The following is a 13,700-nucleotide window of genomic DNA, read 5'->3' on the forward strand; positions in this document are numbered from 1 at the left end:
CCGACAGAACAGGACAGGTGAAGGCAAATCTCCAGGAGGGCCTCTTGACATTCTGTTTTATTGGTTCAGTGCATATGAAGAAAAGAGATGAGAAAAGGACTCCACTGTAGCCTATTGGTGTTTGGTGAAATTAGATGTTTAACTGTCGGTGGATGAAAGAAAGCCACCCACTTCATTGGAGAGCTCATAAAGTTAGTAAACCCAGAACTCACTCCTGCATGCATTTAAGATCAGTCACTGTTGCACAACCAATAAATGTTCTGAGCGTTTTTGCTGCTGACACCTTATAAAACAGTCTTCCATAAGCTCCCTCCAGCATTGTTGGACAGAAGCCCAACTTCATTTGGTGTGATTTCACTTACTCAGGCTCTTTAAAATAGTTGTGGTTATTCTCCCTCTTCAAAAACATCAGGATGCATTGGATTTGTAGTCAGGACAACAATGAGAACAGCTCGGAGCAAAAGGTCCAGACATGTTGAGATGAAATGGCATCAAACAGAATGTTGTTTGAAGACAATACTTTGTTTCAGACTAGTTAGAACAAAGTATAAGCTGCATGTACACATACAGTACTGTAGCTGTGATGATGAGGTATTTATGGCATGGTGTGTTATGGTTGTGAAAGTGCTTAAAGGGCAGACAGACAGATACCTGATTAAATAGAGACAGCCACCTCTTGATGAGACAGAAAGACACCTGATGAGTCAGAAAGAAAGACAGACAGACACCTCCTGATGAGACAGACAGACGGGCATTAGACATCTACGTGCTATCTGGAAAAACCATGGGCCGTTTCAATGGAGGTTTAATAGGTAACACTTTCCTGTAGGAAGAAACACCTCATACACACACTTTCTTTTTCATCCATGCACTTTCTCTCAGTTTGTCTTTCCTTTTAACTTTCACTATGTGTGTCTAATGTGAATCCAGATCAATCAAAACAGTTACACAACAGAAAGCAGTAGAAATGTAAGGAGTATTGAAGTGTCATCATTTCTTCTTATTAAAGTTTTGTTCAATGGATCACCCCAAATCAAAACCTTTATTTACAAATGTATATTTGATTAAATATCTGTTGGCACAAGGGTTACTTCACAGAACTGATGTGCAATCATTGAAATGAAATTGAAATGACAGAGTACTGAAGAAGGGTGTGAAATCGTGAAAAAGCAGAAATCATCTTAAATTATCCAGTGCTTCTTCCACAGTCATTTGGCTCCTTTGACGCACTGATACAGTAGGTCCATTTCAATGCACTGCAAGGCAGAGGGGATCTCCAGAGAGGGTGGAAGGTGACCTCAGGTGACCTCATAGCCCAAGGCCATGTGTGACATTTTGACAGTGCAGGAAAGCAGTGCTGCTGTCTATTGTCAAAGCAGACCGTATCATTCCAAAGGTTTGACTTCAAAGACTAGTTCGGAATGCATTACTCAGTGAGAGGGACCAGACCCTGTGGTTCCTGCTTTTACACGACGAGGTCACCTGCCATCATGGTCCTCAGGCTGTCCTTGGTCTTATGTTACCTCCCCTTGTAGGACTTGGGGATACGTCCAAAATGTCATCCTATTCCCCTATTATAGTGCACTTCTTTTGAATTCCTTGTTAACCTTAGTTACCTCTCCTTGTTGGGCGCAGACACTGGTTTAACAGACTCAGGCATGACGGAGGTATCAACAAAGTCTGTGGTGATCACCTGAGCCTCTCCCAGCCTGCGCACACACCTGTGGACTGTCTTAAGGACGCGCTGCAGCCGGCGGTCCAGGGCCTGCAGGTGGGGCTCAGTAAGGACCGGCTGCAGTGCGTCTCCTCCCAGGGACTCCCTCATCACGTCACTGAGCCTGTAGCGGTCCTGGGAGAGGAGCTGCAGCCGCAGTAACGTGGAACGCTTTATACTGAGAGGTGAGGAGAGGGGGTAGAGGGAGGGGAGGGATGGAGGTGAAGAGGGGGAGAGAGAATGAGGGAGAGATAGGCAGAGAGTGAGACTTGACTCGAGAGTTGCCATGCCAAGTTAAATATGAATACAGGTTCAATGTTGGTGTTAGTTCATCTGTGTTAGTGACTATAGTGTATGCTCTCCATATTTACATGCAGCACTGTGACAGTGGAGCCAGTATGGACATCTCATCTTGAGAATGCTTCCCAAACCTGAAACACAGAAAGTGATGTCATCATAAGAGAACTAGAAATATTCCATTGTGCAATGACTGAAGTTATAAAGCAACTCTAGTACCCACCCTCTGGCGTTGTCAAAGTGAAGAAGAAAACCTTCATCGCCAAACTTGGTGAAGATCTCATAATGGTGCCTGTCCATGTTACCTGAGGGAGAGTGCCAAGAACAAATATTCACTCACATAGGGTTACAGACAAAAGTAGTGCACTGTAATTTGGAATAGGGAGTCATTTGTGACACAGTGTGTTTATTCAATGTATAGACAAAGGCAGTGCACTACATAGGGAATAGGGTGTCATATGGAACAAGGACAGGGATCCATCAGGGGTGATGGGTGGTCGTACATACCAATAAGGAAGTCAAAGATGGCCATGTCTATGATGTTGAGCAGTCGGTTCCCTGAGTTGTAGGGATACAGCTGCTTTATGGTGTCACAGTACAAGGGGTTCACCTCCCACCTGGTAGAGACAGACACATGCAGATTGTAACAAGATAGTATAACAAGATATTCATTGTACCAAGATGTTCAGTCTGTCATATTACCTTATCAAAATACAGTCAAATGGATAACTTTCAAAACGGAAATGAGAGGCTCCAAATTGGTATTATGGGAAGAGATGACAGTAGGTCTCAGGGTTAAGTAAGGGTTGTATGCATACTCCTCCCTGCCAGTGAAGGTGTATGATCGTATCCACGGGTTGGGGATGGAGATACGAGGGGCAATGCTGAGACCGGGGAGGTAGGCTGACATGGAGCCCTCCAGCAGGTCAGGGCTCCCACACACTGCATACTCCGTCTTACACACGTACAGACACTTAGCAAAGAAACACGTGTTGTTCGCTGTTTGAAAGAGAATATACATAGATATACTGTAGATTAGTTTAAACCATCAGTATTCATCCTCACCTTTTAATCACAGACTGATTCATTAAGATCTAAGTAGCAGGTGTGTAGACTCTCAAGCCAAATTGTCTTATTATGGAACTATATTGCTCTAGTAGGGTAATGCCTACCTGGAGAGGTAAAGAACACACTCCTTAGGTCCTCATTGTGAGTGGTCAGGAGAATCTCCCCCGTCACGTTCACCAGCCTGCCCACCACCGGCGGTACCCTCCGGAAGTCCAGGATTCTAGATGAAAGAAAGATAAGCGTCCCATTCTGATGAACGCAAACTCATACATCTTCTACTACTCAGAGTTCGAGAAGAAAGAGTTCCATTCTGAACAGAACAAACAATAGAAAGTCAGATGAACTCATAGCTGCTGCAATCTCTCACCTCAGTTGACATACACAAAGTCACAGGAATTGAATTGAATTTTACAGATTTCTATCCATAATAACGCCTATGTAATTGCCTCTGTTCCCCGCGGTGTAGTCTAGCAGTTGTTGACATGTGGCAACAGCCCCCAGGGCCATATTTACTGTCTGACAGAATTGTGTGTCTCAGTAACAGTCATCAGTGTGTGTATCTGAGACTAAATACTGGAGATGTTATTGAGGTGCTGCATATCTCACGTGCTGATTGGGCCTTATAATGATAAAGCCTCTGGTACAACACAGAGACAGAGACACAACACACAGACATACTAGACATACAGTATCTAGTTTTAGACAGTACTGTAGTGTACAGTCACAGTGTTCAATTCATGAATGATAACCGAGCATTTAGTCTTTGTTTTATTTATTTTCCTTTCCACTTTGTGAAATTTGAAATGGACTAAATGGTATATTGTGAGGTAAAAATGTATGGAACGTAATAACTTGATAACTTCTTTGAGCTTTATTTGCCGACACCCATGTACACCCATCCATAATGTTGTCGTGCGTTAAGGTATATCAACCACGTTGACTTGCTGTCTTGTGTGGTTTTGGGTTGATAAGCTGTGACTCAAATGACTGTATGTGACTGATGACTCACTTCAGTTAATGTGCAGTAACCTGGAGGCATGGAGGTTAGAGAGGCTTTACAGTAGACAGCAGTAATCACACCTAAGTCTGTGGAAATGAAATGCTTGGCTTGGGAAGGAGACATGTTGAAATAGTGGAAAGGCCTTAATCTCCCCAAGGACACTCTTTCACAGTCAAAGGTATACAGAGGTACACATTTTAGGATCTGTTTGTTGGGAGGCAACTTGGGAAATACAGTATGCTTGAAAATCATTCAATTTGAAGGGTTCTTATATGCTTTCTGAGAAAATAGATTGAATCGGCGAGAGAGTTCCAGGTAAGATAAGGTTGAATAAAACAAAGTTAAATAAATATGAGGAGAGTACAGGTTGCCAAGGTTACCTGTCCAGGTGAAAGGCAGCAATCTCAGCATTGTGTCTCTGGAAGTCGACGAAGTAGAACAAATCATCAGGAGTCTCCTGGTCTCTCTGCTGTCTGAGAGAAGGAGATGAGAGGAGAGAGTTGCTAACGAGTGGTTCATATAACTACAGTACTGTTCAAAATATCACTACAAACCAGAGCACTCCCCCTGATTGATTTCCTCAAAAAACAATCACCTCATGGGTTTGAACATGGCCTTGCCATAGTTCTGCATCTTCAGGGCCAGCTTGAGGTGGTATCCACTGGGCTTTACCACTGATACCGAGAAAGAGAGAGAAAGAGATAGAGAAAGAACATGAAAGATAAAGAGAGAGAGACAGTGATGGATCAGAAATTAAATTAACTAAACAAGGCCTTTTCTCTAACCAATCACTCAGCCAACCACCTGCCCTCAGTTTCTGTGTCTCTCTCGGCAGCTCTTCGTCTCGTACAGAGATAAAGCTTGGCAAAGCTAAGCTCGCTAAAAATCCTATCCAAAAAACACATAGTTGGCCGGAAATCTGACCCAAGTTTATTTTGCAGCTCGAATCCTTGGGGTTTCTATTTGATTCTGTTGGATATTATTTTCTCTGCACTAGATCTGTTTCAGCCTGGACCTGTTCCCAGTGATAAGACCATGACAGAGGCTGTAATGGTTCCACAGATGGAGAACTACACTCAGTAGGGTTTCTCTAGTATGTCAAGGTATTTAGCATACCGTGGCAGAAAGCAAGGCTAACCAGTAACCATAAAGATACACACTTCTCCTCCTGATTCCAGCTGACTCAGCTCAGTCTTCTGAAGTTCTGGCTTATTAATAGTTTACAATCTCTTTCCGCTGTGTTTAACTGGAGGGAAATCAAACAGACACAAACAAGCTTTGAAGTGCAAAGGGAACATTGTCGCTATTTCAACTGTTCAAGAAGAAGTGGTTGAAAAAGCCTTTATTTTATTTTTATTTTTTTAAGCGGGACAGAGGAATAGAGGGATTTTGGGTTCTTGGAAGTGTGTTTGTGTTGTTGCTGAGGTTGGAGACACCTGTGTGTTTTTAGGGAGTGTGGTTGGAGGCTCTACAAATCTTGGAATGCAGCCGGCTGCAGGCCCTGTTAGATGAGATTGCTGTGTGTGTGTGTCTGTCTGTCTCTCTGTGAGCGTGTGAGTGTGTATCCATGGTCTGAGTTGTTTGTTGCTGGAAGGTATAGCAAAGCTGTGGAGATTGCCGGTGTGTGGGCTGTTGTAACAACTCCCCACTCTCCTGCTTCATGAGATAAAGCTTTTTAAAGAACACTCTTCCTTTGAACTAAATGAGTCGGTCTCTGCTCTCTGTCTCCAGGGATGTGACTTATAAAGATCTGGAGAGTGTGAGAAATTAAAATGATGCTAATTTATGGGGCTTGGAACCAGATGAAAACAAAAGTCTTGTCAGTCCTGCGACTGGGTGTTCGGTTCTGATAGCACGGCTGAGCACCAAAGGAAATAACAGAGGGAGCAAAACTACAAAAGAACCAGTCATGAAGATGACTGTGTCAACTGATTCTCTCTTTTCTCTCCCTTTTCTCTCCCTGTCCTCATGGGAAACTTTTTTAGGCAAATGGAATGCATCTTAGAACTGTGGTAGCAGGATTGTAAGATGATGTTATATTTATGCACCAAATGGTTGTTTTATTTAATAGAGTAAGGTTCTCCCTCCTTTCTGAGTTAAATGAGAGGAGCCTTTATGGAGCTTGGGCTGGCAACTGATTAAGTGATGGCTTGGTGATAAAAACCTACAGCTGGCGTACCATAGATCAGATGTGGTGGGTGTCACTGAGATAGAGATAGCCTGGAGGAACAGAACAAATGCCTCAGTAGTCCTAATTATCCTGGCATCTGGGAGACAATACCAGAAGCAGGTGACCACAGGATGAACCCAAAGTGGCTTATGGTGCCCCCAATCTATATGGGGGAGTTGAAACAGCTATGACTGAGCAATCTTGGTATCTGGTATATAAGGAACAGCATGGTCTGTAAAGGGTACGATCTCGACCCAACAGTCAAGATTGTTGAGTCGACAGTGTAATTATTGCAATAATTAATCGATATTGAATAAAGATGATTGTTTGAAGAAATGAACAAGTCTCTATCACTTGAATAGAATATTCCTCCACAGAACACAAAACACATAAATCATAGAGGAACAAAACAGAGCAGATACGTAGACAAGACAGCACTGGACCTTACCCCGGGTACAGTCACACGCTCCTTTGAGGGCCTTTTCGTCTTGAGTGTAATCTGCATAAAGACATTTCTGCAATGAATACCTATAACAATCATATAAATGGTTCAAGCTTCGGGTCCTATAGCACCTGCATGCACTGTTGACAGTGACTATAATGCAACACTCATATGAGTACCGCTTATATGAATGGTTATAACGCTCATACAACAGGTCCAACCTGCGCTGATGACGGCGTTGGACTGCATGTCCTTCAGCAGGCGGGTGATTGTGGGGTCCTCGCGGGCATACAGAGCGTAGCGATTAATGCCCAGGTGGAACTTCAGCCAGCTGGCCTCAGGGTCAAAGGTCGCTTGGTGTTCCAGCAACGTTGCTGCCTCGCTGTACAGCTTCATATGCCTGGGGGGGTGAGAGAAGCGGTCAAAATGAGGTCAGAGTTAGGGTATGCAAAACAGTGGAGTTATCCTTGAAAGCCTGTGAGACACATACAGTATCAAATCAAATAATACTTTATTGAAAGCGCCTTTAAAAATACACTTGCAACAACCATGGTGAGGACAACAGTTCCTTCACCGGACAAACAATCATCCAAACCTTTAGGGTATCTCCACAGAGGAGAATAGAGTCAGCGGTAATCAGTCAAAGACATATGCAGATTATTCTCAGAGGAAAACATTTGTAGTGGCAGCATTCCAGACAAACTAAAGCCTAGTAAACAGTCGCCACCTCTCTCTTGGACTCTCTGACTCCCTCTCGAAGCTTCCGAGCTGTTCGCCCTCACTTAGAAATCCCCCTTCCTTCCTCTCCTCCTCTCCTGACACTTCCCCACAGAAACATACACTTAAAGTAAGGGCAGGAATCACCCCGGATCCAAAGCAAACATACAAACCATTAAGGAGGTTTGGGAAGCATGTGGCATTGGTGCACCGTTGTGCCAGTTCTGACCGCGGTGGGTGGGAGGGTTGGTTGCTTCTCTACGCTCAAACATCATCAGTTGCTGTGGTCAGATGACAGGAGGGGTCGTCACAGGAAGGCTGACCACAGACCACAACCAGAGACCACAAACCCAGAAACTAGAAACTAGGAACCAAGCGGCTGGCTGCAACACCACATCGCCTTCCTCTTTCAGTGGTCTTGATTCAAACTATTGTTGTATGCCACACACACACACACACCATAAATCGTAGTGGTTGACTTGTAAGCCAGTAAACTATAACTGCTCTATATCAGCCTCCAAATAAAACAGTCAAAAATTTCCCCAGATGTCCCTATGAAAACCATCCATCCTCTTGTTAAGTCCATTTCTCTTCTGTTAACAGGCTGCTGCAAGATTTTTGCAAGACCCTAAGCCCTGGGGTATCTATTGTTATGTGCCATTTAGAAGTAAGCCAAGGGGGTAGAAATCTCCTCTCTTCATATTTCTTCTGTTTTTCCACCAGTGAAGCCCAAACAGGATCTCTCTGAGGGGAATGCACTGAGCTGTGATGGACACTGTTAGACAGGAGCCAAGACAGCTACAGTCTGTTCAGCTCTCACAGGTTTAAAGGATTTCATCAGGTTTAAGGGTCTTGTTTACCTAGCACAGGGAGATCCAGACATAGGCTCTCAAATGATGTTTGAGTACTGGTTCCAGACCACCATTAAATGCTGTTTACAACATCGACTTTAAAGACATTTTATGGGGTTAGTCTTTATGGAAAAATTGCTTGCCTAAGAGAAAACGTCGACGTGCTTATGCTTGAGTGTCTGTGCGTGTCTGTGTGTGTGTGTGTGAGAGAGAATAAGAGAAAGAGGGAGAAAGAGAACGGTGTGTTTATGCATGTGCCAGGGATCCACAGCCGTAATGTCAGGGACCTTACCCCTCCACCACATCGAAGCCACAGTAGGGAAACACACGTCTCATAACATGTCTAGTCCCACCAAAACTAAATCACAACCATAACAAAACATTGAGATTTATCTAAACTCAGGGCTGTGTGTAGTGTACTCACCTCTCCCAGCGCGAGACCTTCCTCCTGTAATACCCCATTACCTCTTCAGACTGTAACAGCCTCTCTTCTCGCACCAGCTCCGGTGTCTGGATGTTATACAGGGGTTGAGCAAACAGCCTCTCCAGCTTCGAGCCCAACTCTGTAAGGTTGTCCGTAGCTCTGACCCCCATCCCCTGGAGGTCCATGGAGGTGGTGTTGGAGGGCCAGGGGGTGGTGAGGCCGCTGTACCCAGCAAGGGTGAAGTTAGTCCCCCTGGAGGAGGGACAAATGCAGCCTCCATCATCTGGTCCTGGTTGTCTGTGGCGGAGCTTGGGGAGCAGGACGAAGTAGAGGTCAGCAGTGAAGATGGCTGTGAGGGTCACAGACAGGAGCAGACGGTCTCTCCTCAGCATCATAGCGGGAGGATGTGAGGAGACAGAGAGGAAGATGGAGGGGAGAGACAGAAGCGAGACTAGAGAGAAAGACTGGAGGAGAGAGATAGTGGCTAGGGAGAGACACGGGAGAGAACAAGAAGATGTAGAGAGTAACCAAAGAAGTTTTAAAAGACAGAAGAGAGAGACAAATATAATAAACTAGACAGTGAGGCTAAAGAACGAGACCATGTAAGGAGCGAGACCAGAGAGAACAGAGAAATAGAGTAGGTGCTGCTCCACAGTAGACAAGCCGTCACACCGCCAGCCACAGGTTGCAGGTGAGAGGTCAGAGGCTAGATCCAGGTCTCTGTCTGTGTGCAATCCTCCTGGATGAAGGTGGTCTATGCCCAAAGCATGTGCTGGACACAGTCAATGTTCCAGGTGCTTGGTTCCGTTCTGGCTCAGATCAGATGAGAGACAGTGTGTTACTCCAAGTGACAGGTTGTTTAGTGGCTCCAAGCAGAGGCTGTGTGAAGAGAGCGTGTGTCTATCTCTTGTCACAGCAGAATGTAGAGTGCAGTCCAGCTTCTGTCCTCCTGGTCTTGCTCTGACGGTGTGTGTGTGTGTGTTTGTTACACGCCTGTTGGTGGGAGATTGCAGATCCAAGTCCAGTGTGTGTTTCCTGGTCGCCTCTCGTCCTCCTGAACACATTCCTCTTCATCTGGACCTGGCAAACAGTGTTCTCTGAGAAAAGTGAAAGTCTGTGTGTGTTTGTCTGTGTGTTTGTCTGTGTGTTTGCTTGTACATGTGTCTGAACAGATTTACAAGTCTTTGTGCATGTGGCTGAGTTGCTCTCTTTAGGTGTATGTGTGGTGTGTGTGTGTGTGTGTGTGTGGTGTATATGTGGTATGTGTGTGTGGCATGTGTATGCGTTGGTGGGTGTGTTAAGTCAACCGTCTCAGTTGGATTGCCTTGTCTCTGGTCATCTGTCTCCTGCTCTCTTCTCTTCCGTTGGGTGAGTCGGGTGTGAACACAACACTCTCAACACCCTCTCTCCTATTTTCTCCTCCATTCTCTCTCCTCTCCACCTCTCTCTCGTCTCTCTCCACTCCTCCCCCTTTCCACCTCTTTTATTCTATTATTCTCCACCCATCTCCTGTAATCTCAACTCCTCTCACCTGTTCCTTAGTCAGATCCACTCCCCCTCTTCCTCTCCCCTCTGCTCCTCTCGGTCTTTCTCTCCTTTACTCCTCTGTTCTAGACTGCACCCTCCCGCCCTCTTCCTCTCCTCTCCATTGCTCCCGCCCTCTTCCTCTCCTCTACACTGCTCCCGCCCTCTTCCTCTCCTCTACACTGCTGCCGCACTCTTCCTCTCCTCTACACACCTCCCTCCTTTCGTCTCTGCTTCACTATGTTCAGCTCCTAGGCACTGTTCCAACAGCACTTTCCTCCCCATCCCACTTCCCATGAACACACACACACACACACGGACACACTCCTCCCTTACTCTGTCATACTTGCAAGAGGGAGAGAGGGAGACAGAGAGAGAGAGAGAGAGAGAGAGAGAGAGAGAGAGAGAGAGAGCATGGTGAAGAGAGCTAGAATACGTCTACCCACACAGAGTAAGACAGCGTTGACAGACACTCACACTCATACACTCTTTTTATGCTTCTGCTGTTTCAGTGGGTGAAAAGGTTCTTCAATGGCACTACTAAAAGTCACAGTAGACAACATTTGTTATTCTAATTCCCTGAGCAGCAAGAAACTCAGAGGGTATTTCCCAGACTCCATCTGTGTGTTGTTGTTACTGTGGTATTTTAGAAACATCTGTCGTGTGTTTGGGTGTATGTGTGTGTGTGTGTGTGTGTGTGGAACTCATTCTCTGAGGGTTTTCACTCTCTCTCTGAGAAGGAGAAAATGGACCCAGACTCTCCTTGATTGATGTTGGAAATTAGCGAAACGTGTCCGTAACCTGACCTTTTAGCTGTTAAAGTGCTTCTGTGTGAAGACACTAAAATGAGTGAAGTGAACACTCCCTAGAAGTGCTAGGAATACCACAACTATGAAAATATGAGCAGCTATTGTTGTTCTAACAAACCTAAATGTTTGATGTAAAAATAAGCATTTTATTTAGACAGACGACGACCACTCTTTTTCATAACAGACTGAGCTTTCCATTTAATTAAACTGTTGTTTGCATGTGACTCCTTAAAAGGCTATTGTCACAGTCCCCCTAAAATAAACCTTGGTAGCCTGACACTGATAGAGAGAAATCCTTTTTTAAATGATCATATGGGTTCAATTCATAATACCTCCAGATTATCATCTGATAATTCCTGAAATCAACATATAATGTCTGTGTTAGTATGAACCGTGAGTTGTTTACTTGCTTTAAGATGACCCTGTCTGTTTGTGTTCTATCCCCGACACAAACACTGCTCTACACCTACTAGAAATGTCCTTTCCCTCTCTCTCCAGAAAACCAAGTGTATAATAGCACAACTCTGGCTTTGGGGAACATACACAAGGAGGACACACACAGGCAATTAATAGGGGGAAAATAGAATAAGAAAACAACACAACAAAACTACCCCAGGTTGTACGTCATTGTTTTTACTTCTATAATTAAAATGTGCCATGATGAGGATGGGATGGATAATATTGTAAAACATGTAATTGTGCTGATAAAGGTTTAGTCTCTACCCTTTTCTTCTTACACAGTGAAGCCTGCGCACTGGGCACACACTGGTTGAATCAACGTTGTTTCCACGTCCTTTCAATGAAATTACGTTGAACCAACGTGGAATAGACATTGAATTGACATCTGTGCCCAGTGGGTGCTGTATTTTATGTACACCTGTCATCACAACTCATCCTGATTCCTGTTATTTGGTCGTTGCGATGATGTCATGAGAACCAGAACATGTTGTGGGAGATGATAGTGCCAAACAGGTCAGACAGAGAGATGGGAAAAATATGGGAGGGGGGAGGAAGAAGGGGAGGAAGAGAGAGAGAGGGAGGGAGGGAGAGAGGGATAGAGGGAGAGAGAGAGAAAGAGATAAGATAGTGGGGGAAGAAAGGGACAGAGAAATGGGACAGATAAAAACCAATGAAGAAGTAGAGAAAGGACGAGAGGAGAAAAAAAGGACACAGCGACTGACCTTGGATGCTCTAGAGTTCCTTGCAGTAGTTTGGTCAAAGTGATATCGCATTACCCTTTATGGACGCCAGCCCTGCCATAGCATAGTAACGTTACCCTGTGACGTGCAGTAAGGGTAGACTGTGTTTACCCTGTGATAATCTCGTAAAAAAAAGCTGTTATGAAAAGCCAAATATTTTTTTACATTATATAACACATTTGAATACTTTATGGTTTATTTCATGTTTTTTGATTCTGGTCGTTTTTATGGAAAAAAAATCTAAAAATGTGCTTAAACTGCATTAAAGAAATGAGTACTAGATTGTCCACTTGTCTGAAAAGTCATTATCAGTTAATACTTTTTACCCAGACTTTTACACATCTTGGACATTTACTTTTGCTTTGTGGACTTAAGGAATGGGAATTACTTTTTGTGTCAGTGTCAAGTGTGAACCTCGTATTTGCATTCACAAAGTGGAGAGAGCTTGCTAGCTAGCTAAATTTAGGGTTTAAAAACCGACCGGCTGAAAAGGTAAGACATATCTTATATATCTTGCTAGATATTTAAGTGATATGTTGCGTTTGCTATTTAGTTGCAAATATGTATGCAAGTGTCATAGCTACTATGGAATACTTGTTTTCATTGTTGTTTTCAGACCACGTTAGCAGCTAGCTAGCTGACTATGCCATGCATTGGTTTGTTTCATTTCAATGTAACATTTCGCTTAGCTATTTAGTTGTAACTCGCTATATCTATATGTATCCTGGACGTTGTGTTATATTTATAATGTCTGTGATCTGAAAGCCATGCATCAAATTAGCTACTTCACTTCACACTAGTGGCACGGAAAAGCCATGATCATTGGCTCATAGGCAAATCCTCCGGTTAGAACACCTGACAGTCCTGGGAGAGAAGGATGACAGGGAAGAGGGAGAAAAAGAGGGGAGGAGGGTAAAGTCAAATCAAATCAAATCAAATTTATTTATATAGCCCTTCGTACATCAGCTGATATCTCAAAGTGCTGTACAGAAACCCAGCCTAAAACCCCAAACAGCAAGCAATGCAGGTGTAGAAGCACGGTGGCTAGGAAAAACTCCCTAGAAAGGCCAAAACCTAGGAAGAAACCTAGAGAGGAACCAGGCTATGTGGGGTGGCCAGTCCTCTTCTGGCTGTGCCGGGTGGAGATTATAACAGAACATGGCCAAGATGTTCAAATGTTCATAAATGACCAGCATGGTCGAATAATAATAAGGCAGAACAGTTGAAACTGGAGCAGCAGCACAGTCAGGTGGAAGTTGAAACTGGAGCAGCAGCATGGCCAGGTGAAGCGTGATATGGGGATGAGAGGGAATGGGAGGAGGTTAAAGGAAGAGTGTGAGGTTCAAAGTTCAGGTTGAGAATACATTTGTCATGCAGGCTGAGGACTGACGTTCGAAGAACAAAACATTTCTGCCATTCTTTGTTGGAATAATTCCCTCTAAGCCTGAGAATCTTTTCAAACCTCTCTTTATCTTGCTCTTTCCA

At 44.2% G+C, this 13,700-nt stretch overlaps 1 protein-coding gene across 2 annotated transcripts; it reads right to left on the bottom strand.

The window, feature by feature from the left end:
- Nucleotides 1–735: 735 nt before the first annotated feature.
- fam20a (FAM20A golgi associated secretory pathway pseudokinase) lies at nucleotides 736–10,277 on the bottom strand. 2 transcript variants are annotated; one of them, XM_024388043.2, is made up of 12 exons: nucleotides 10,215–10,277; nucleotides 8,684–9,167; nucleotides 6,913–7,091; nucleotides 6,698–6,748; nucleotides 4,675–4,753; nucleotides 4,460–4,552; nucleotides 3,184–3,299; nucleotides 2,830–3,010; nucleotides 2,519–2,628; nucleotides 2,235–2,316; nucleotides 2,086–2,145; nucleotides 736–1,892 (listed from the first exon to the last, which is right to left on the bottom strand). In XM_024388043.2, the coding sequence occupies exons 2-12, from the start codon at nucleotides 9,076–9,078 to the stop codon at nucleotides 1,613–1,615; spliced, it is 1,626 nt and encodes a 541-aa protein (XP_024243811.1). In that variant the 5' UTR covers nucleotides 9,079–9,167; nucleotides 10,215–10,277; the 3' UTR covers nucleotides 736–1,612. The 2 variants fall into 2 exon arrangements, with proteins under 2 accessions (XP_024243811.1, XP_024243812.1); XM_024388044.1 differs by having other exon boundaries at nucleotides 8,684–8,991; nucleotides 10,215–10,268.
- Between the last annotated feature and the right edge of the window lie 3,423 nt (nucleotides 10,278–13,700).

Source organism: Oncorhynchus tshawytscha, linkage group LG25 (genome assembly GCF_018296145.1).
Source record: "Oncorhynchus tshawytscha isolate Ot180627B linkage group LG25, Otsh_v2.0, whole genome shotgun sequence".
Lineage (NCBI taxonomy): Eukaryota > Metazoa > Chordata > Actinopteri > Salmoniformes > Salmonidae > Oncorhynchus > Oncorhynchus tshawytscha.

What these genes read in the sequence shown, in the direction of transcription:
- fam20a (XM_024388043.2), bottom strand. Translation starts at nt 9,078, where the DNA reads ATGATGCTGAGGAGAGACCGTCTGCTCCTGTCTGTGACCCTCACAGCC. An exon ending in AGCGTGTGACTGTACCCGGG is followed by an intron (nt 4,754 to 6,697) that starts GTAAGGTCCAGT and finishes TCTCGGTATCAG; the next exon opens with TGGTAAAGCCCAGTGGATAC. An exon ending in CACTTTGACAACGCCAGAGG is followed by an intron (nt 2,146 to 2,234) that starts GTGGGTACTAGA and finishes TCTGTGTTTCAG; the next exon opens with GTTTGGGAAGCATTCTCAAG.